Source organism: Serinus canaria, chromosome 4 (genome assembly GCF_022539315.1).
Source record: "Serinus canaria isolate serCan28SL12 chromosome 4, serCan2020, whole genome shotgun sequence".
NCBI classification, from domain to species: domain Eukaryota; kingdom Metazoa; phylum Chordata; class Aves; order Passeriformes; family Fringillidae; genus Serinus; species Serinus canaria.
The window spans coordinates 62,438,523-62,462,557 of NC_066317.1; the positions used below are offsets into that span (position 1 = coordinate 62,438,523).

Sequence of the window (24,035 nt, forward strand, 5' to 3'; positions counted from 1 at the left end):
ACACCATTTCAGAGATGCATTGAGCTGAGGTAGCTCTGAGGCAAAGCTGTTTCATCTCTGTGCTGATGCTTCTCCTGTAAAATGGAGTCAAGCTGTAGTTGCACCACATCTTTCCTGCCTCACCTGTTCCAGCTGTACATCAATGTGGGACACCAGTGTCAGCCTGGAGACATCTTTACCACAGTTCAGATTCTCATCAATAATCCTCCTAGGAAAGACAAATTCTCAGTGCAGTGATGGAGCTACTTGATTGCACAGACCACAATAAACCAGAAATACTGTCAGCTGGTTAGGGCAAAAAACATTTAAGAAAGTGATTAAAGTCCTTCACCAAAAGTAAGTAACACATTTCCAAAGAGTCAAAGACACAAAACCTTGTATACAAATTACAACAATCTTTTCTACATGCTTTACAAATCAAGTTAAAATAAAAAAAGGAATTGCTAAAAACCTTATAATGAAGAAAACAAAATCTTTTTTAAAAACTACTTCAAAATAGCTATTTTTTTTCTTCTTCATTTACTCTCAGCTACCTAATTTCAGTTATCATACAAGATACAGCATCTGAAGCTGTGCAGAGCATAATACTTGCTCAGCATAGCCATGAAACAGCACATCTTATGAAGTTTAGCCTATGAAACACTACCACAACAGAAAAAAAAAAATTGAAGAGGAAGTAGGTAATTTCTGTGCAATGTTTAAGACTTACACAGTTAGAACAAGGGTACCTTCAAGACCAAAACCATTTTACATCATCATATTAAAACAGGGCATCAATATTTACATATGTAACTGAAGTAACATGCTTGTTTTTCATACTTAGGCTGCATTATCTCCTGCAATCTAACACACAGAATGCATTCCAGGCTATACCCTCCAAAAATTAGGTTTTGTGGTGGTGTTTTTTTCCCCTCACAGTCATTTCAAAACACTATCACTTCCACAATTTCTCAACCAGCTGCATTGTTTCTTTACTGGGTGACTTTTGTTTGGGTGATTCTGTATTACAGCAACATTCAAGATTGCCTAAGTCACCAACAGCCAAACATTATGAAGTGTCAATTGACATCAAAACCAAATCCAAAGAAGAGATGATAATCTCCCCATCTAAATACATACAGGGTGCTGTTTTTTTTTTTTTTCCCAAAGAAACGGTGTAATAAACAAAGTCAGTCAGCCAGCTTGGAGACTGCAATCTGCAACTGTATTTGAGTTGCAAATGGTTTTAGTAAATGCTTCACCCACATCAGACCATGTCATGCTTATATATTGCTGCTATGAGAAAAGGGAACTGGCAGCAGGTCATGCCAGACCTCCTCTCTCCCCATACCACATCATTTAAAGGATTCCAAGGACAAACATACCTTTGTATGGAAATGACTTCAACTTTTTAAGCCTTCTCTTCCATGTTTATTCTATCTGCATGCATCATACAGTTCAGCAGGTCCTAGTCCAAGGCACTACCAAAATTGATTGCCAGTGTCTAATCCTTTCAAGCCCTTGCCTCCTACGCCTGAAACGTTCCAAGGCACGCAGCGATGACACTCCTGTTGCACAAGTGTAATTAGTGCTCAAAAAGGCATCTGCATGAGGAAAGAGAAAAAATAAAAATCAGGCTATACTGGTTAACAGTGACAGAAAAAAAGACAAAGTTCAGACCACATGAGAACACACCAACTCTTGCCAGTAACTCAGCTGTGACCAGTCTGGATTGACCAATTGGTAAGATGGGCTAAAAATGGATTTCAGAAGAGTGATTACAGTAATGATCATAATTGATGATCTCTGTGTGAACTGAAATGAAGAAATACCTTGGAAGAGATTAACAGTCTTGATGTGGCAAGATGACTGACTCTCACACTGCACAATCAGTACACTGACCTGCTTAACTCTTGCATTTCCACTTACCTCCTTATCTAGCATTACATCCCCAGCTATGGCTCTGCAGAAAATCTAATGAATGTCTGAAACCTCTTATGACTTTATACATACATTTACATAACTCTTCCACCAGTTTTCAACTACCTGTTATGCTTCTGTACCACTTAAAAAGCACCAAAACCACTATGGAGAAGCTGAGTGATGTACTCAGAGCTTTCTCTGACAGGTTATTCAATGAATTACTTTGCTTCATGTTAAACAGAAGCTCTCAGAATAAGGAGCATCAAGTAACAGACTTAAGCCCTTTACCTCACAATTCTACTCTTACCTGTTTAGTTTATGAAGCCATCTCCTCCCAGAATTACACTTCAATACTGCAGGCAGTCCCGAATTTTTTATTACTATTATTATTTTAATAACCCACCCCCTCCCCCAGTCAATACACAATTTCATGACTTTTGACTCAAGGAGCATAACTCATGATTCAGAAAGGGTAAGATTTTCTGCAAGAATGCCTTCAGAAAGCTTCCCCACCTGGGGAAATATGCAAGTATGACCAATGTAAATTATAAAAAGGGTCACAGGCAGCTGGGGAGAATGAAGAAAAGAAAGAATGTCACTTTAGACCACAAAATGGCTTGGGCAAGTGACATGCACTACAATTATATTACTGAAAAAGTTCATTAATTCTTCAAATGGACTTTTCAAACAAGAACTCAGTCTAAGGAGGAAAGAGACATCACCTTTTAAGGCTTTTAAGACAGACTGATGGCAGAAAAAGGAAAAGGTAGAGGCTCATACAAGATAAATGCCAGCAAACTGCATTTTCTTACTCTATTCAAAAGGAAAAGTTATTTTATTTACTAACTAGAACTCAAGGATTTTATCTGCAACTATTAAAAAGAGTAAGAATATACACAATTAAGAAATCTCAGAGGTGACCTTGCATTAAAGGATACAGGTGACAGTATAGTTGCTATGTTAGGTACTAGGTTACCAGGGCACATTTCCCCTCCCATTTTCTCTACTTCTACTCATCAAACCTTTCAGCCAGCAAGTCCACACAACTCTGGCTCTGCTTCCAGCCTTGAAATTTCACTTACAAGAGCAAAGAGCTCATAGCCTGATTCAAACAACATAAGTGAAGAGGCTGATGCAATGTTAAAGCTTCACTCTCCCTGTTCTGTTACGACTGTCCTGAGAGGACCTCTTTTGCAAGTTGGTTATATCTAATTTGCCCTCAACTTAATACAAAATAAACCATCCAAAAAACCATGAAAACCTTAATTTAACAGTCTTTAGCAATACAGTGAAATTTATTTAGTGGTCAAGCAATAGCTGGACAAAAACTTGTTTCAGGTCTTGAAGACAGACTGTATGAGACAAGGTATGTATGGTCAAATATTTGACTTCAAGTGATTTGATTCCTATGTTTTTTCCTTTTGGAAGAGGGCTTTGCTGTTTATAGGTTTCCAGCTGAACCAATCTCCCAAGAGCTGACAGATGAGTGGATTGAAGCATGAAGTCTGTTGAAGCAACAGCAGGCAGCAATACACTCATCTGGTCTAATGAGTTTGGCATTGCAGCTTTTCTACTCCAAACCCCTGGATTCAAGTCTTGTATTTCAGCCTCAAGCAAAACAACCTTGGACAACATCATGTTGCCTGCATACAACTCCTCCACTCCCCCTAAACCAGCACAAACCATTGTAGCAACTTGATTTGGGTGAACAGGCTGTTTAAGGGAAACCAGAATGGGAAAATAAGCCCAGACATCTTTCCCTCAGAAAAATCAAATTTGTCTAAGCTGGTTGAGTGACATACTTTGTGTGGAATGCATGCTAGTTTATGCAGTACCAGTGATAATTATTTGTGAGCACATCAGTATAGATTTTTCTTTATTCTTCCATTTAATACTACATGTCTCTTTCTTCACAGATATTGCACCTGCCCACTGCCTCTTCTCTTCATGGATAGCAAAGTGGATGTAAGTATTTACTTACATTACATTGTCACAATCTCCTTGCCAGTTAATGAGTCTGGAGTTGTCAGTCTGTGGGTATTACAGCACTGTATGAGATCTTAATTTTACTTTTCTGTTCAGCTTCCAGAAGAAAATGTGCAAAGAAAAGGAGGTTAGGAGTTGGTATGAGATTCCCAAATGCTCCTCACTAACAGAGGGCTTGTCTTTGGGCAATTTCTAGAAAAAAAGTGTCCAGTAGATCCTTCTATTCAGATTTCTGGACTGCTGTACTTCTGCCACACAGACATACTGGAAGGAAAAGGTAGGTTAGAGAAACACCCAGACTGCACACCCTCTGCTCTCCTGGAAACTCTGCCTAAAGAGCCATTAACAACACAAAAAAAAAGATGGCATATTTCTCATAAAAGAGCAATGTTAAATGCTATGGACCTTGATTCAAATATGAAAGCCCACTTCAAGCCATTCTAAAATGAGACATTCAAGCCAGTTTTTTAAAACTAGGTTTTAAAACATCCTTGAGAAGAACCTATCAGAGAGGACACAATCAAATATAACTCCTTTGGTTTTTTAGAAAGATAGAAATTGACACCATCCATTTTAAAGTCCCATTTATACTTATGATTTCTATAAGCAAATCAGTAAAAATTCAAAAGTAGTTGCAGGAAAACACAGGTTTGCCTGGCATGTTTTTCAGCATGGGTGTATGTAGATCCAGAGTACATCAATGAGTTTCTTTCAAATCTCTAAGCACTGAACTAGGAGGGGCCCAACTCTCCTAAAGGCAGCAGAAAAGCTGAAACTAAAGACACAGACCTGTGAAGAACAGAAATGAGTCCCCTACCCACCCCCCAAAAAGGGCTGGCATTGCTTCTTATTTGTTCAGTGGAGAAAGCAGAAGAGAAAAACATCTTCCTTCCAATGTTAGTTCACTTACATCAGGTACTCGTAGCAACAGTCCAAAATACAGTATTTTTATGATTAACAAAGTGACAAACAGGGTAACAGCTGACAGACATGCTGCTGGCCATTAGGAAGGCATTGAAAATCTGGAAAACTGGATTTCTTCTTAGAGGTCTTTTCTGGTGGGCAGGAACAAGAAAGGAGAATCTCAAATCAACACTTCTGTGACTTCGCTTCACAGAATTCCCCTATCAAAGGCTTGAGTCTTCAGATTTCCTGGAGATTTAAACAGAAAGAGCCAAAGACAACAAAGATACCACACACCTAATCTTGCTCAGATGTATGTTACAACAGAGCAAGCAGAGATTTTTTTTTGTTGTTTTTTAGAATAGCTTCTGCAATTGCAGGTCACACACCTTCATTTGTACTGGAGATGTGTGAAACTGTGAATTTTAATGTAAACATTTACTCCAGTAACCATTATATTTCTCCATTATGATACAACATGCTAAAGTGAAGGTAAGCTAATCTTTCTCTGAAACTGAAGGCAACTTGCAAAGCCTTTTTGAACAGCACTGAGCACAACAAATGCCTACACACTCAACAGACACTTATATGAATTAATTTTTAATACATGAATCCTCTTTTCAGCCTGTGGTAAGATCTGTGCTGCCAGCATGCAGAACCTCAGCTGCACATTTTTAGGTACCACTGATGCCACACCAAAAAGACACTCTGAAGATTTTTGAACTCTCAGTTACATTACCTCAGGAAGCAGCAGTAGTGAATGACAAGCAGAAATAAGACATCCCTGTTTAAGAGTTGTCTTAGAGTCTCCAAAATCAACACAGTTCAAGATAGACACATTTTGTGCAGTTATGCCCTCTTCCATTAAGGAAATGCCTGACAGCACCACACCCTCAGATCCAGCAGCAGCTCTGGTAATCAGCAGACAGGCACAAAATAGATATGTCACCAGCCACCTCCAGAACTTAGATTCCATCTTTCATACACTTTCAAGTCAGTAAGGAATAGGAGCATTAGTTACACTACACCTATCAAAGCAGGACACTCTCAAATTTGGAACTACTTTCCCCTTCAATTCTCATGAGAACTCTTAACTGGCTGTCATGGTGTATCATTTACAGAGGTCTCCTCTACTCAAAGTTAACTTGAAATGAGGATGATTTATGCTTCCAGTAAGTTGTACCTCAACAGACTTCACATAGCTACTTACTTAATTTAGGCATTAAGAAAGGAGGTTATAATTCAGCAAATCCTTAATAAAACCATTTAATGAATGGAGTAACAGTAACTAATGCATTTGCCCAAGGCCACAAAGTGATAGAATTGAAGCCAGTACTTTCCACAGACTCATGGAGTCACTTTGGTTGGAAAAGACCTCAGAGATCATCAAGTCCAACCTTGATCCAATCACTGCCACATTACAACTAAACCATGTTCCCAAGTGCCACATCCACAGATTTTTTGAATACTTCCAGGAATGGAAATTCACCATCTCCTTCACAGCCTGTTCCAGTGTCTGACCAGTACACCCTTTCAGTAAATAAATATTTCCTAGCCCTGAACCTAAACCTCCCCTGGCACAACTCATGGCCATCACCTCTTACCATGTCACAGGTTACCTGAGAGAAGAGACAAATCCCACCTGGCTACAACCTCCCCTCAAACATGGTTTAGCCTGGGAGATTTTTCCTCATTTAATTATGAAATGATTATAAAAAAGAATGATTTGCCTTTAACTTCTCCTCAGGCTGCACCACATCAAATCCAAGGAGACTCATTCTTGGTGCTTTCTGTTTAGAGTGTGGAAGCACATCACATGTACCAATACACCACGATGGAGCACATGGCAAATATCTTTGAAGGATATTACAAATACATACATACATTCCTCAAATGCAGAAAGTACAACTTCTGCTGCCTTCACCCAGGATCTCAAAATAAAGAAAAGCAGTCATTCAAGTGTCACTCTTTAAACTGCTTTGCTAGTAGAGAATAAAGCCAACTCTCTCATCTAATTCCTAGTGAAAAGAAATGCTATGAGTTTTCTAGCACCATTAAAAATCTCAGTACTTTCAAAGCATTCCAACTCTAGAGAAGGTCTGATCTGCAACAGTATTCATCCATGTGACATGAAACAGATTTCCCAACCCAGGTCCCAGTTTGTTGAGATCCTTGCCAAAGTGATGACATGCACTGCCATCTTGTGTTACGGTTTAGAACTGAAAAAGTCTGAGAAGCTGGGTTTCACATATGCTTCCAGCTTCTGCTGTTTTAACAGCAATTTCTTCCCCAGCCACTGCTCCACATGAGGAGTCTCTTCAGTAACATTTTATATATAGATTTAAAACCAAGATCTAACTCAGGCTGCAACAGATGCAAGCCTCCACATTCCCAAGAAACAAAGTTCATTCTTTTCCACTGATGCAGGTGTTTTCAAGGGCACAGAGTTTTTTAGTTTTGCTGGGACAACTGGTGCTGGGTGGCATGGATATTACCTTTGAGGTTTGAGCTGCTATTCCTCCAGCACAAGCAAAAAAAATCCATTGACAAAAAAATGTGAGTCTAAGATATTAATCCCTTCCTCAACTTTTTTCTGAAGAAGAACAATAAAAGATGTCCCTTTTATGTTCCTGAACTGTATTTTGAAGACAGGTATTGTTCTTGAAATCTCTTCTCCAAGAGGAGACTAAGGGTTCCTTTACCTACAATGGCTGGGTATAAGCTGAGCAACTACATTCTGTCCCAGGAGCACCCACTGGGATAGGAGTTCCAGAACAAAAACCAGGGATGTGAAGTCTTAGATGTTTCAGTGGTGCTACATCCATGCCTCACAGGGGACATGAAAGCAATTGCCTATCAAACCTTCCCAAGTCCCATGCTGAGTGTACTGACATTGTGTCTTGCAATTCAGTCCCAAGCCCAGGGGGTGGATCACAGAAAAATATCTGTTAACAAGTAGAAAAAAGAAAACTGTGCAACAGTTCTGGGAAAGGGCATTAAATATATGCTGAGTGGAAGATATGTTTTTTTAACAAAAACAACAAACAAACAAACAAAAAGAGATAAAAAAAGAAGACAACTGCCTTACAATTTGGGTATGGTCACCTAGAAGTAAAATGCCTCTGCTGTCTCCGTTCAGAACAGAGTTTCAGAGAACCTCTACAAGTGTGCTATCTTTACACAGTTCAAACTCCTAAATCACCCATCTTCTTTCTCACTGGGCATACTATGGAATTGCAAACCACTACTATATTGTTAACCATTTACCTGACAGCAGCACTGAACCTGCCTACTTCACTATTGCACTGCTATTAAACTGGAAATTTCTGTATTACCTTGTTGCTCACAAATGATCCACTGAAATAGAAATATTACAGTAATTCACAAAAATTTAGTTCAGCAATCAGGAGGCATCTTTCTTGCTCTAGCAGATAGTTGGCAAACAGAAAATATATTAAAGTTGATAAGCCTTCACTGCCCAATTTCAACACAAGCTGAAATTCATTTGACAAAACTTTCTGGTATGTTTCTTTCTTCCCTCTCCCCACGCATGCAGAAAAAAGCAAGACACAAGTCATCTGCCATACTAATGTATTCCATCTTTCAAAAAGAAAGACATGATTTTAATATTACTTAACAATATGTTAAAAAAGTAGCCAGTTAGGCTTCAGTGTTAATACAATTATACACTCTATAACAGATTTGATAGTGTGAGTACTGTTCTTTTTTAAATTTTCTCATTCTGCAAGTATTCTTACACAAGCTGGCTACAAGTCAGGAAGAAAAAAATCAAAACACAAATAGCGTAACTTGTACACTCTTAAACAGTAGATTGTGAAAGAACTGAGGGAATACTTGTCCCGTAAGAGCCTTTTTTTCATGAAGTCATGTCAGGAGAATTCTGGAGCAGATGAAAGCACAACTGACTAGGTCCATTCCTTTGTCAGGAGTCAGAATGACAAAACATAGCAAGATGCAGAAGTGACAGGAGCCACTGCAGATGATGCAACCTAGTATTTTGGCCTCCACCCAAGCCTAAGCAATTTAAAGTCTCTGAGGCCAAGGCATTCAGAAGGAGCTGGAAAAGAGCTATTGTTCCAACTCCAACAGCATACAGCTACAATCAAGTAAGTCTCACTCACAGACTACAAGCACACAAGCTAACAAATTCAGGTAGAAAGTGGCAATTTTTCAGTCCGCAAGAATTATCAGGCCAAAGGGTTCAGTGCAGATCCACACAGCACTGGGGACAAGGCAAGGCAGCACTGGCTCAAGACCAGAGAAGCTCTCAGCACAGCAGGACAGGTAAGTGGAGTTGTCTTTCATTGATTCCTGCAGGGTTCCCTCCCTGTATTGTGTCATTTCAATGTGCAGCAAAGGTGGTTTTTTTTAAGCTAAAATTGGACCAGTTGATGGAAAGTCTCTGCCTTGTCTGTCTGGCAGAATCCAAGCAGAATCTGAAAAGAAAAAAAAGCAATAAAGTGAAACCAGTATACTTAAAATCAATCCACACGTGTTATCCCTCTTTTGGAGAGATGCTCTCATTCAGAAACACAAAACCATACATTAAAAAAAAAAATCACTTGTCCATCACTCAAATACATAACAAAACAGTTACTTTCAACACCACTGCATTATGAGAATTAAGCAAAGGAGGTAGCAAAGAATGCTGCACATTCAGCAGCACAGAAGCAAGTTAAATGTCAACTAGAAACAGAAATGGTATTGCTGTATTCATCAAAAATTCTGAAAGGGTAAGAATGAGTGGTAGATGGTGTGCAAAGCAGCATCACCAATGGCATGGGACACTGCTGCTTCTCTTCTTAATATGGGAAAGCTACACTGGAGACAAAAGACCTAGGGAAAGGAGGTCTTTATAATACAGCAGATAAGTAGCCCACATGCCTGGAAAAAACACCCCCAGAACAAAAATCCTCTTAATTTGCTTTCACTGACCACAGTTTATGGAATAACTCTGGAAAACGTTGCCAACATGCAGGCCTTTCAAGGACTGTTAATCTGATCTGAAGAACTTTATTGAGGCAAGGGGCATCTTGGTGAGGCTAAAGGCTGCATGACTGCATCAAAGCAGTGCAAACCTCTCTCTGGAAGGTTACACTGCTTCTCTAACAACTGAAAGCCAAAAAATGGGGGCAGTCAGAAGGAGCACAATAAAACAGGTCCACTGGAAGACTACAATCAGACTTATTTTTTTCTTTCTGTGCTGGTTAGAAGCAGTGTGCAATATTAATCATGATGTCAGGGTGTAATTAAGGCATCCATCTATTATACCACTACACAACACGAAGAGAAGATGATGAATGAACTACAAGTGAAAAACATGAATTCAGTCAGCCTGAGCAGCTCATTGCCATGTAGGGTTACTAGAACAAGCCATGCTACTGGCCTTCCAAGTATTATGCTGGGCATTACCAAATGGTAGAGAACCTAGGTATTAAAGGTGCCTTAATGGCATTAAGTAGCTGGTTTTGTCCCCAAAAGCAGCACCCATCAGGGCTTTCCCACTTTTTCTAAACAGGTATCCATAAAAACCTAGAGTTACACACACTTCCTAACAGATGACAGTAAAGGAGCAGAGTCCACAAATTAGTGAACAGATTACAAAAAGCATGCTTTAAAGTGCTAACTCTTCAGCTGGATAACATTGACAAATTTACTCCTAAAATTCAACTGCACCTCTACAAATGTAATACACTGTTTCATTCATTCTATTGAGAGTAAATAACTGATGAACAGAACTTCTCTGCTTACTGCAGATACTGCAAACTTGAAGGAAGGTAAGAATATTTCATAACATTATACTGTATCAACAGTAGCAGTATCTAACACATGCCATATTTCACCTGTAAAACCTGCATTTTGATTTTAAAAAAATCCTTTAATTGGCACCACTTAGAAAAATAATTTTTAAGACTAGAGACCATGTACCTCTGACAATTTCATTGTCTTGCACATTGTAACTCCATAAGTAATTAGATATATGCATTTTGTAGCAATAACAAGCAGGAGTTGTACTCAGTTCCTTCCAAGACCCAGACAAACCCTACATCCCAGGCATGGAGGCCATGAAAACTATATGAATTTAGAAAAGAAATCCATACTGAAAGTCCCTTCTTGTAACAAATGGCTTGTGCTGCTTTGGGAAATACTACTGTTGAGTCCTAAATTATTCAGTTGCAGGAAACCAAGTTATTTGTGCCATTACAGATTTGGCTACCACAATGAAAGGCTCACTAGGATGTATTCATGGGGAACCAGCACAACCAAACACTACTGGAGAACAAATTCAAACAGATTCAGTATTATGGAAGAACACATGCTACACTATTTAAACATGAGCTGTCTCCTCATATTTGAGGAGTTTAGAGGTTACTATGTCACAGAATATTATGAGTTGGAAGGGCTAGGATCATTGGGTCCAACTCTCAATATGATGCAAAAATCCCAATATCAACCAAAAAGTACAGAAGAAAAAACATTCACAAGCACAGGTTTATATAATTCTTTTACTGTCACTATACTAGGTGAGATGAATGAGGCTTTGAGCCTTGTTCTAGTGGAAGGGGTCCCTGCCCATGCCAGGGGGGTTGGGACAAGATGGTCTTTAATGTTCCATCCAATGCAAACCATTCTATGATTCTCAGATAAGCATCTCCCCTTAAAGTCTGGTGTAAGACACTACCCCACAGTTATATATCTCTGCTTAATGTACAGTAAAGAATTCCCAACAGCTTCTGTAAACAAGGAAGAAAACAAAACAAGCAAACCTTTCTGAAGTATCTGTTTGGAAACTCAAACCTAATCACTTTTGTTTCTTTAAATAAAAACACTGATCAGTATTTGGCCTGTGTGGCCAATAGAAGATATATTCACACAAACTTTGCTTATAAATAATTGAGAATTTTCTGAAGGCCCTCATGAGAACCTGGGGGTCACATCGATAATTCTGGCACTTGCTTCTGAATTTGTGCTATTCAGCCATAAGCTGTGCCCACAGATCACAGCTTTGGTGATTGTTACAGTATTCAGAACGTCAGCTGTAACAGAATTTGATGTGTTACAACACAGGCTTTTCTGCCAGGAGTTGGTTATTAACTTGGGGGCTGCTGTGGTGGTGTTTTTGCTTGCTTTACAACCATGACACATGGAAAGAAGCAACATCAGCATTATGCACAGGGATTACAGCACTTTACCTTTTAAAATACTCCACTTCTCGTTCTGTTTCATCCATTTCCACACTGTCTAGATCAATGTCTTTGGGTAGAAACACATCATCTACAAAGAAAAAATAATGGCACTGTGTTAGATTCCATGGGGAAGGGGGAAGGAAAGAGGAAGAAGCTGCATTAAAGATGTCTTTGGAGAACTGACTGAACCTCATAGACTATTCATTATACATATTTACACTGAATTAATATACACATAATTAAATAGACACTTCTTAAAACCGCTATACTAGTATCTCTACCCAGACTTGAAGGAGTTAGATTGGTAAAAAAGATGATTTAACAGTAAATTCACTGATTGCATTGGCTGCAAAAGGTACCATAAACCTGGAATGCACATAAGAGTAACCAAATCATACAGAGGGCTTGATGAATCACGTATCTATTTAATGCCTGAAATTTTTGGTCTTACTACTAAAAATGCTACTAAAGAGCTACTAAAAATGTAGCTCTAGAAACATTTTTAAAGCAGTATTTATAAAGAAAAATACTTGGAAACCTCTGGGATGTAGAGTTGCTATACTCCCTCTGGGACATGATGATCAGGCTGTGTCTGCAAGAGTTTAACTCATGCTAGCAACCATTATATTTATTAAAAAAACACCCCAAATATGTAACACAATAATGTATGACTTGAATTGTATGGCCATAACTAGAGCAAAGAAGTCACCACAGAGCCTGTTGGTATATTGTACTATCTCAGCATATGGTTCTCCTCTTAGACTTTTAAAAGAAATGCATTGGAAACCACACATTTCTGTAGAGACCAATTTGAACATTTTCCTCTTGAAGCTTCTTTCTCATGCATGTACACTCCAGTCTCATTTCTGAAGCAGCTTTACAACACATTTCAAAAACCAGGTGTGACAAAGCAAGTAACCAAAACCACCACGTACACACCTGACTACAGAATCCTTGAGGAGATGAGAACAGACAACTCATGGCAAAGACACTCGTGGTAGTTTTTAAAAGTTTCCTGTGTTTGCTATTCAACTTACTTCTGAGGAAGCAGAAAGCCCTACAAACACAGGGCTTCTCCAACACTCCTAGCTTTCTTCAGCCCTTTTGTAACAAGGGGTAAAAATACTCTGCCAGAAGAAATTTCTTTAAGAAACAGAGAAATCTCACCAAAAGCAGTAATAGTTACTGCTTTAACATTTCATTTGAAAACTCAGTTAAAGCCCCCTAGCTTTGTTTCCCTCTTTTCACATTCTCTCAATTAGAACCCTAGCTACTGGTTTTTTCTCAGTTCAATTTTTGTGTCTTTGCTAATTTGGTACATCAGCCCTATATCTTAGATTCTGTAACACATGATTTTTCATGTAGCTATAATTCTTTTTCCTTGTAGCTCTCAAGTCAGAACAACTTAAAGTAAAAATCCAGTCCCAAGTCTATAGAGAACAGCACAATTTTTGCTTGACAAGTTCAGAAACACGTCCATGTATTTTTTCACATTTAAACATTAACTTTTAGAAACTGCAAGTATACTTTGACTTAAGCAGGAGAAAAAAAAAAACGGTGGGGACAGGGAAGAGGATAAGATGCAGGAAGGTACCTGCATTCTGCTACAGTAAACACCCTCTCCCATATTTTCTCTTTCAAATGTCTTAAGTCTTCTCTTTCTGACCCCAGTCCTGGAGAGCTCTGTCTTGCTCCAATCACTGGAGTAAATTCTTTTTGGTAAATTAAAAGAGCCAAAACCCAAATACACCACAACAGAGTATGCAGAAGAACTAAGGTGTCAGAGAAAATAGTTTCATCCTGCATTGCTGCTTGGCTGACATAGAATGGAAACATTAGGCATCAAATTTGACAACAGAGATAGTGGGCTGATCCAATCCAACCATGAAATCACTAAAAAATCCCTAGCACTTCCTGCAACCAGGAATTAACTTTACATTTTTGTAACAAAGCTTAACAAGAGAAAGTATTCTGAAACACTGGCAGAGACTGCCAAGGCATGAAGGTCTCCTGTCTTGCTGTGCTCACCAGTCAGAACAGCAGCAAGAACTGGTGTACATTGAATTCATGCAATGTTAACACTCAGCTACCAGGTGATCCCAGGAGAATGACTGGGTGCTCCAAGCAGACAGATGTCCACACCACAAAGATGCCATCCCAACTCGTAGTCCCAGGAGGGACCCAGGATGTGCAGGAATAAAGAGGTGCCTGAGAAAGCAGTTTGACTATGGTGCTGACAAAGCCATTGGGGCAGAACTGTGTGTGCTTCTCAGCTCTAGTATTAGCTGTTGGATGAGTTCAGGCAAACAAAAAATAAGTTGTAAATAAAATTATTCAAGTGAAACTTGCTTGACTTAACTCAATTTTCTACAGTTGTATTATTTCTGAGAAATAAAAATAATTCTGTTGACTAGAATGAGTTAATATGGAGAACACACTCAACTTTATCAACTAATTAAAACCCAACTACAGCTTTTCCCTCTGGCAAATAAAAAATAGTAAATTAGTTTCTGTATTCATTTATTTACCTGTTGATGTAATTAATATAAGAAAGGAATTATTTCCACTGAAAAAAATGCACACTTGAATGACCATACATGAATGACCATTCTTTGACTGAAGAATCCCCTTACTTCCCTTGCCTAAAGAGTAAGACCAACTTCATACTATTCTCTTAGTGCTGTATGAGAAACAATCTTGCTTTTAAAGAAATTCAAAATGGATTTCAACATACTATCAAATTAAACAATATATTTATTTTAAGCAAGAAAAGAAAGCCAGTCTCCTGGAAAGCCTAACTGACAAAACCCCCTACAAAACCTAGAGCATATGCTTATTTTTTTTTAAAGCATCCTACACTTCTTCACTAAAACACTATCCATCTCTTAGTTGTTGCAATTCCAATGACTTGACTTTTCCTGACACCAGTTTTTCAGTTCCTCTGATTGACACTGGCAGGAATGCCTGAAGATAAATATGTCAGACTTCTGGAATTAAATGGTAAGAACAAAACATAAGCCAAGTTCTTCAACATTCTTACACACTTACCAATGGAATTGTTGACTTTGTCCCCTTTTTTCTTCTTATTTTTCTTGTTCTTGCCTTTTGGTTGAGGAGAATCTGCAAGTATTAGCTTATTATTTTGCTGCTGTTCACTTGGTGATGGGGATTCACTTGTTACGGGTGCCTTCTCTTCCTTTACATGGTTCAACTGTTTTTTGTTGTTATTGTTTAATTTCTTCTCATCCTTTTTAGGTTCTGCAAGTGGTGGGAGCTCTGCTGCTTTTGCTTTGGATTCTATTTGGTTTCTGGTTTTAGTTTGAATCTCAGCTGCTTTGGGGGATTCAACAGGCTTTTTCACTTGTTCAACACACTGTTTGTTCATCTGTTTTAGTTTCTGTTTGCTGTTTCCTTCTTTATGTTGATGCATAATATCAAGCAGAAAAGAGAGGGGCTCATGCTGCTTTACAGTGCCCTCCTTCTGATAAAGCAGCTTTGAGTCTCTAGTGTTGACAGGATTGGACAGTTCACAGCCTGTCTCTAGAACTGGCCTCTGTTCTGTGTGATTCACATGTCGTGACAGTGAACCAGCTGAGGTTTCTATCTTTTCTGATTGCTCAAGGGTACCATTCTGAATGTCTTCAGGGCTGTTTGGGACAGGTTCCTTCACTGCCTGGTAGTTCCTAGTGAGCAGCTCTGCCTTTGCACAGTCCTTACTTGTTCTCTCTTTCTTCTTTTTCTTTACAGCCCGCAACTGCTGAAGCTCTTGGAGCCGCTGTAATTCCTGTTTCAGTCTCTCTTCTTCCTCTTCCTCACGCCGCCTCTGCTCCTCAAGCAGCTGGTGATGCTCCCTCTCTCTGGCTTCAGCTTCAAGTCGAGCTTTTTCTTCAAGCTGCAAAGTAACAATAGGTTTATTGAAAGTGACAAATATTATGGAAATTAAGAGTTTTAGGGATTATTACTACTTCTCTTTACGAATGTTATAAATCCTAAGATGTGAACATATGAACATATTTAAATCTGTAATTCTGCAGAGCAAGCAAATAAGTATACAAAGGCTGCCCTCTTAAATATATTACAATCCTTTCTCTATTCCCATTTTCTATGTTTCTGTAACTCATTTGACCATTGTTAATACCAGCTGTTGATCCTTTTTTCCCTGTGGCTATGCCTAACTTCACATCAAAGTTTTCTACGGCCACAAAATATTCAGATTCCTTCTCAAAGACTGAGTGTGTTTCTAAGGTAACTCAAGCTCACATCAGGTTGTATCATTTACCTGTTCTCTTGCTATGGTAGCAGAGTTGTTCTGTTTCAGAGATCAGGAATGTCAGGAAAAAAAAAATTAAAAACATTCTGCACCAAAACACTAAGCAAATAACAGTTACATTAGAAGTAGTCAAAAATCCTAAGGATGGCAGATGTCCATTGTCAGCCATTAGTTCATTAACCAAAACAAAGACATAAGGGATTTTGCCAGTCATTACTGCCAATGCCTAAAACTTTGCTGGGCAGCATTGATCTTGCATCATTAGCAAAATGAAACAAAGTCATACAATGAAAGCAACCATGACCATTTATTTTCTTGCACAGTTAGAGGCATCTTTATGGCATTACTTTTTCACAGTTACAGAAGTCATTCAAGAAATGGGAATTACTCATGAGAATGACCCTATGGGAATTTTCCACTTCTTATGCTCAAACTGCACTGTATGAGCAAAGTGAATTTTGCATTGCAAACTTTACAAAGTTTATTTTATTTATAAATAATCCACTAAACCCTCAAGATGCTGAATAGTGCTACAACATGAACATAAAGAATTTAAATTAGGTATTTCAAACCCATGGAAGCATTTAAAGAATGCAGAAGTAGTGCCAGAAGAAAATCCACAAACAAGAAGATATTTACAGTGTGGTCATGTAACAAGCTTATCAGAAATCAGAAGCATTCAGCAACCAATTACATTGTGCCTTGAACTTTATACTTATGGCTGATACTTGAATTGCTCTAAGAAAAGGTTTCCTGCCTGTTCCAACTTAAAAAAAAGGGCATTTCCTCTGTTATTCTTTTTTCATATTTCCTCTATATTACCCTCAGCAAACACTGTTTCCAAAAAAATAATTTCACTATTACACACTGGAGTTTTTTAGAAAGCTTTTTTGCCAATTTTCATTTCAAAGCAACCTGTATTTTTTTCTTCCCTGCCCCCTCTCTGCAGCTTGCCACTCCAGCTCAGGATAACCCTTTGTGTCATCACATGGCACAGCACTTAACCTCTGTCAATCAGGACAGCAAGGTGCTCAGTGCAATTATTCTAAAAATACCAAATGCAGCTCTTCCTCTCTCAAAAGCACTGACCTATGTTTCCTGGCTTCCTACAGAAATATTTTATCAAAACCATTATCCCAGTACAGAAACACTGACTTGTTAATTTTCCTCACTTTTAAATGTCAATGCTACAAAACAATAAAATTTATAACATTCCTGATACTCAGAAATAACCTTCTGAAGTGTGGGAAATTCCAATACAAAGCTGACTTGCAGCAAAACACATGACAAGGGCATTTTCAGGAATCCTCCCAGTCTGGTACATAACTCCTCAGGTAGCCCCTGAACAGGGAAGCCAGTTGTGTAAAAACAAACTGGCAGTGTACCACAAACCACAATTACAGCATTAGGATAAATCAGTACACAGTGGCATACTTGAGGGGAGTGCAGAGATTCAAAAGTGTGAGGGCTAGGATGAACACACTTTCACATCTTACCTTTCTTTGCTTATGCCTGGCTCGCTTGGCTGCACGAGAACTGCTTACAGGTTTGGTTTCAGAGCTGTTTATAAACTGCAGCAAGTCTTCCACCTTTCGATGGTCAACAACACTTTCCCTTTCAGAGATCTGATCCGGTTTCTTCGGCTGCTCCTCTTTCCTTTTAGTTAAACGCAAACGAAGCTTTTCTCGCATCTCTGCATAATTTCTACTGGTTGGTGCAGCTGGAGGCTGAAGGACACAGGACAAAAATTCAGTGACTAAATGGAAAAAATTCACTGACTTAATGCTTTTGAGATTTTAAAATACCAAAATACTCTCCCTTCAAATAACACAGGAGGTCCAAACCTGACTATCAAGCTCATTGTATTTAACACGCAACAGACCTGCCAGACTTGGTGCTGGCTTCTGAACTACAATTTCCAACTGAAAGAACAGCTGATCCTGAGGAGGATGGCATGAGTAAGAAGACAAAGAAATAACCTTTAAAAGCAGGAAAAAATACTGTGACTTTTATTTCCATATTCTCTTGAATGAGAAGCTGTATTTGAAAATTTCAAAGGAGCAGATGCTTGCTCTGTCTTTATTTCCTGTGAAATCTGTTTCAGAGGTTGGGCTACACAGGCCTCTGGACTGTGCCTGTGAAGGGCTGGTTATCTTGCACTGAAGCCTGCCAGCTCACCCTCCAGCAGAGTCCCATCAATAACTTAACACTGCTGCAAGTGGAATCTTTGCATCATGTTCCATATCTGTATTTCCAACCACTGTTCCTGTCTCTCAACTCCTCACTGCCTCTCCCCTCCTGATGCCTCACCCTCTCTGCTCCTGTACCAGACCCGGTGCCCATCTGTTCACAGCGACACCGGTTCAACTCACTAAACCAGCAAAACAAAGCCTATTAACTTAAAAATCCTGTCCCATTCTGTCACTTCAGCAAAATGAATAACTTACTGTGCAGTCAAGTAACCATCAAGCATGGACATGGTGGGAGCATTCAAGGAGAAATGGGATGCCTTCCCTGGCCCTTTCAAGCCACAGGGCAGGGGCTTTTAATTCACTTGAAGAACTATGAAACTGACCTGATCGAATACATGGCAAATAAACTGAGCTTTTACTTCAAACAGGAAAAATGTCAGTGACTCTAATTGCATCAGTAAATTGATTATTAAAATAGGCCATACCAAGTTAAGAAAAAATTATTGTGCTACATTTTAGCTAAGAATCTAGAGGTTTTTTCTCTTTTTTTTTGTCCTTATTTAAAAATTGGAATAAAGTGAATACTTTGAGGATTGCTATTTTTACAGATAGCAACTAGCTCATGAATTGCCATAAAGATTTAAACTAATATCCTGTATAAAGGGTACTTTTACCCAACCTCATCACATTAATTCTAACTACAGTACTACAGAGGAGCAAATGAATTTTGTGAAGTTATTAAAATGGCTCAATGCCCCTGTTTGCAGTTTCAGTCAAATATGGCATCTATTATCCAAGTCAGTTGCTTCCTAAATCTTTTAGTCATTTTTATTGCTCTTAAATGCTTTGAACTGGAAAGGTTTATTTCAATCCCTCATTTCAAAGAGGAAAATTACTTTTCAACTCCTTTTAAACTTCTTGAGTGAGTTCCAATGCCCATCCCCTAAGATGCAGTCTGATAAATCACATGCAACCTTATGATGAGTTAGTGGCAAAAAAGCAAACAAAAGCAATTTAAAATACAGAAACTTACTCCTCCATGGCCGAAGAACTCACAGTAACAGCAGTCACAGTATTTTCCTTCCTTCTGATTTGTGGAAGTTGAGGTACTGGAGCTATGCTCTGAGCAGCTATCTTCATCCTGGCTCTCCTCTCCATCATACTGCTGATGATCGTACGTGTTACTGTTCTCACAGCGATGGCCCTCACAGTCAGGATCACTGTGTCAAATTCAAAAAAAAGCTTATAAAACCCTAATGATAATAAATAAGCCCATAATAATTATAATAGCACCACCAACATTATTATTATCATTATTTAAAAAAAAGAAATATATACATGTTCCTGTCTCTAACAGGAACAATGGTTCTCAAACTGGGATTTCAGCCATCCTAAAGCTTTCATCCACCAACTTACAAATGGAGAAATTCAAAACTAAGCACTAGGATTAAATGATACATAGGAAAGTGAGCTATAAAAAAAAACAAATTTAGTGATGTCCTGAACAAGCAGCCTAGAGAGTGAGTTTTGGAACAGTTCTTCCTGGCTTTAAACATGTAAAGTATAAGTAGTGACTCTAGCTTTTTTTAAAGGAATAGTTTTGAAACTGCTTCCCCTTTCACCACTTGTGACATCAAGAAGGTTTCAAATGCAGCTGCAAATCTCCAGGTTTTAGATATATTTTCAAGCTCTTGACTAAAATAAAAACCCAAGGTCATCTAAAACCTAAAAGTTTCCATTACCCTGTCTGCAACTTGAAGGGGAAATACTAGCACATCTCTTCAATAAGCAGGTACATGGCAGTTGATTCCCCCAGAGCTCTGTGTAACTGCACACAACATTTCTACTGCCCAGGTCTTCTAAAACCAAGGTGATTTTGCTTCAAAAGAAAGTAGCATTAAAAAAAAAAAAACAAACCTCTCTTGTTTATCATTAGTATTTCTTTGTTCTTACGTTAGAAAGGTGAAAACAGGCCATATTCTGCCTTATCTACAAAATACATATAAATCTTCTTTCTAACTTCACTCCCCCTCCCCAGAATACAATCACTGCTTCTGGGTCTCCCTCAGTTCATTTTTTTTTCAAGCAAAAAATATCATGTTAGCACCTGGAAACAATGATAAAAAGTTGGATTTCTACTCTGTCCATATTCAATTATCTCCCTGCACTAGGTAAGAAAAATTCTTTAAAAAATGCAATAATTTCTCAAGTATGAAAGAACAGTTATTTATCTTAAGTCATCATCAGTAAAACCAGTTGATAACAGAAACAAGGACATTTTTAGAAGCATTTACAAAACTCTACCTAAATCTCACATCATCTTCCAGAAACTTAAAGCAGCCAGAAGACTACATTCATAGCATCCATGATCACAGCTCCACAGGTCATGGAGCTTAGAGCAATAACTCAACTGCTTTTCTGTTATGCCTCCATCCTTCAGACACATCAAAGGGCTGCCACCATTGTCAGCCTGCCACAGTACATAACATTATCAGAAGACAGCTCCACCAAAGTCCTTCCCACCTCCAAGACCTTTGAAAACCTACAGAAATCACAACATCCTTTCACACTAAAACCACTGTATAAATGGTAGGACTGATATCTAAGAAGTCTTAAGGGCAGTCAGGAAAATGTGTCACTACGTGGCAGGTTTCAAGACCAGGTATGACCTCTTTATATTTTGAGCTAAATTACAAAGTAAGAGTATGTTTTTACAGCTTTCCACTCCTGCTTGCCATGTAATGCCAAAATGACAGAAAACAGGTATGTTATACAAGAGGTTTGTGTCTCAGCAGCAGCAATCATTAACCAGTAACTGGAGTAAGAAAGAACAGTTTCATTTGTATATCCAAGGCAATATTCCTAGAAGTGAGCAAACATTTGTTTTCAAGCCTCTAAATTCAGTAACTGGACTGCAGAATGGAAATCATCATGTATGTGAAGTCTCACACCAAATTACGTACTAAGTGTCTGCACTTGGTTTCATTTGCTGAACACAAACTCAGCTTTCACACTACAACCAGTGGCAAAGGAGAAGAGGTATCTGTATTTTTGTTTACTTTCTATTGAATAAAAAAGAGTAAGAATAACAACAAACTTACCTGCAGACACTTGGTGGGGCACTTACAGAGCTGTCTGTCGTTGAAGTAGGAGGTGCAACTGTAGTAGGACAAAGACCTGAATGAGGATCCACAAATCCAGGGGCTGTTGCAGCAGTTTTGGGGAAAGAAGGAGCAGCAAGGTTTGGAAGATGTGGTGTGGAGGCTGGAGACAGTGCAGCAGGAGACAGTAAAGGAAGGGATGCTAAACTGGTAGGACTATTTCGTGGTGCAACTGGTGCAGAATGCCTATGGTCCTCTTTATTAATATTGTGGAACACTTCACCTAAATTGGTGGGGAAAAATGAAACCACTTACAGTTAAAAATAATTAGTAAGTCCCCATAGAATCATATAAAGTACTGTATATTCTTAGTTTCTATAAAAAACAGCAGTATTTCAACTAATTTCTATTACCAATTTCCAGCCCTAACATCAAGGTCTCCCACAAAGTTCTTCAATCCAGAAGTAGAGACTAACTCAAGAATAATAACAGCAATTAACAAAAATCATCAAGATGCATGATATTACTAAATTAAATACTTTTTATATAAATCCTTATAGTCAGCTACATGTACTTGAGCCAGTTACTGAAGCTGTATGTGACTTACAAATCCTTACCTATTGATGAAGGTCTCTTGGATGATACTTTGAACTGGTTGCTGCTTGACTGCACTGTAGTTGCTGTGCAGGAGACAGAAGAAGTGGCAGAAGAGGTTGCCATGACAACTTTGTTAGCTTCCATAAAGGCATCCTGGAAATTGTACAGACATTTCTTCTTTGCAGCATTTTTTTTCTCTTTGCTGTCAGTAACTGCTGTTGTCTCATTGCTAGATGTAGTAGGAAGTGCTTCGGGTCTTATTTCTGAGAGTGCTGGTGCTAATATATCACTCCCTTCAATTGAAACACAAGGAGTAATTAAGAATCACATAATTACTGAAGTGTCTTTACAGGATTTAAATTACACATTCAATAATTCAGATGCAGACATAGGATATATTGTTAATGTTGGCTTAGTAGGATTAGTGAAGGGAATCCTCCTTTCCCCCTCCATCCTCCCAGACAATGTAGCTGTAAGAAAATGTGCTGGGAAGTACCAGAGCAGAATCACAAACCCTGAAGATAGAATTCTAAGAATGTTACTAAATATGTTAACAAGTAGCAAATGTGCTACAAACATCTTCATGCATTTGTAATTGAAAAATTTTAATTGGCAACATTTTAACATGCTAAACATATAATATCCACTATCTGAAATCCAGGTAGGCCACAACAAAATTTTAAGATGAAACAACACATCCATTTATCAATACAAAATGATAAACCATTTATTTATTTATTTGAAATTCTTGTTAACAGAAACACCTCTGTGATAAAACTTCCAGATGAGTCTGCCACCAACCATCTGTTGGAACAGCTACCCACAACTACATTTGTAAATGGATGAGCTGCTCTACTGGGGAAGTTTTCTGGATGTTTTTAATGTCTTTCTTTTTAAGTATCACTGTAGTAGCTTGAACAACTTAGCAGCAGATGAGTCTGAAAAAGAAAGCCAGCACACAAAACCCCCAAGCCTCCTTTTTTATACAGAACAAATAAAATAAATGTTTTTTAGTATTCGCTAGGATGTGAATGGAAAGATTTCTCTCTCTCTCTAATTTTCCTTTTATTCTCTTTCACTTTAACCATTATGATTTCCAAATGCGTTTTGGCTTAAATTAATCTTTTTCCTGATTTATGCCTCTTTCTCAATGACAACGAGGTTGTCTGGGTACATTATAAGAAGTAGGACACAGTGCCTTGTTACCAGTGCTCTTACTACCCTGCAGAAATAAAGCAGGCTTTTGAGAAGTCTAGAAGTTATTTAAGTTTTCCTTTACAACACTAAAGTTCTGAAGACAAACATAACTCTACAATGACCATAAATGAAAACCAGCACATTTGTTTGCCTTCAGCATCTTCTCTCCAGTATATAAGAATTTATTTTCCAATTTTCTGCCCAACTGGAATAGAAGCGGCAGCAAATCTGCCAGAATCCCATCCTATAAAACCCACCATTCCTGAAAAGAAACATAAGGCTTTTAACAAGTCAGTGTGAAGCAGTGACAAAGCCTCACCAGGAATTGTGTCAGGCAAAAATGTAGCAGGATTCCAGTTCTTGTCATTCATCACCTCTGAACCCCAAAGACTTATAAATTTAGAGCTATTCCAATCTGGAGTGCTCCCAAAACAGCTTGGATAAATATGATCTTGGAGAGATGCATTGAATACTTGATGCTTGTTTGTATGATTCTGAACTGGAGCTGGTGGTAATGCCTACAACAAAAACAAAGAGGATTTTCTCCATTAATATTCTGTTTGCTTGCACAATCACCCCAACACCAATATTCAAATTATAGTGTTTTAACTGGGAAAAGCATTATCAAAAGCATAATAGACACCATTTCCCAGAAAGATAAAAAGGCTAATTTGTTGAT

General features: G+C 38.4%; 1 protein-coding gene across 2 annotated transcripts in view; it reads right to left on the reverse strand.

The window, feature by feature from the left end:
* The window catches only part of FAM193A (family with sequence similarity 193 member A), a 122,983-nt gene that overhangs the window by 37,264 nt on the left and 61,684 nt on the right, over positions 1–24,035 (reverse strand). Inside the window, exons 15-24 of one of the 2 annotated variants that reach the window (XM_030239364.2) lie at positions 23,676–23,874; positions 22,180–22,452; positions 21,563–21,845; positions 19,495–19,681; positions 17,766–17,996; positions 15,048–15,891; positions 12,006–12,087; positions 4,799–9,248; positions 1,365–1,583; positions 124–208 (exon numbers count right to left, since the gene is read on the reverse strand). In XM_030239364.2, the coding sequence (XP_030095224.2) occupies positions 9,155–9,248; positions 12,006–12,087; positions 15,048–15,891; positions 17,766–17,996; positions 19,495–19,681; positions 21,563–21,845; positions 22,180–22,452; positions 23,676–23,874 (2,193 nt within the window). In that variant the 3' untranslated portion in view covers positions 124–208; positions 1,365–1,583; positions 4,799–9,154. Of the gene's footprint in view, positions 1–123; positions 209–1,364; positions 1,584–4,798; positions 9,249–12,005; positions 12,088–15,047; positions 15,892–17,765; positions 17,997–19,494; positions 19,682–21,562; positions 21,846–22,179; positions 22,453–23,675; positions 23,875–24,035 lie in introns of those variants that run through there. The other variant, XM_050974017.1, reaches the window with a different exon arrangement.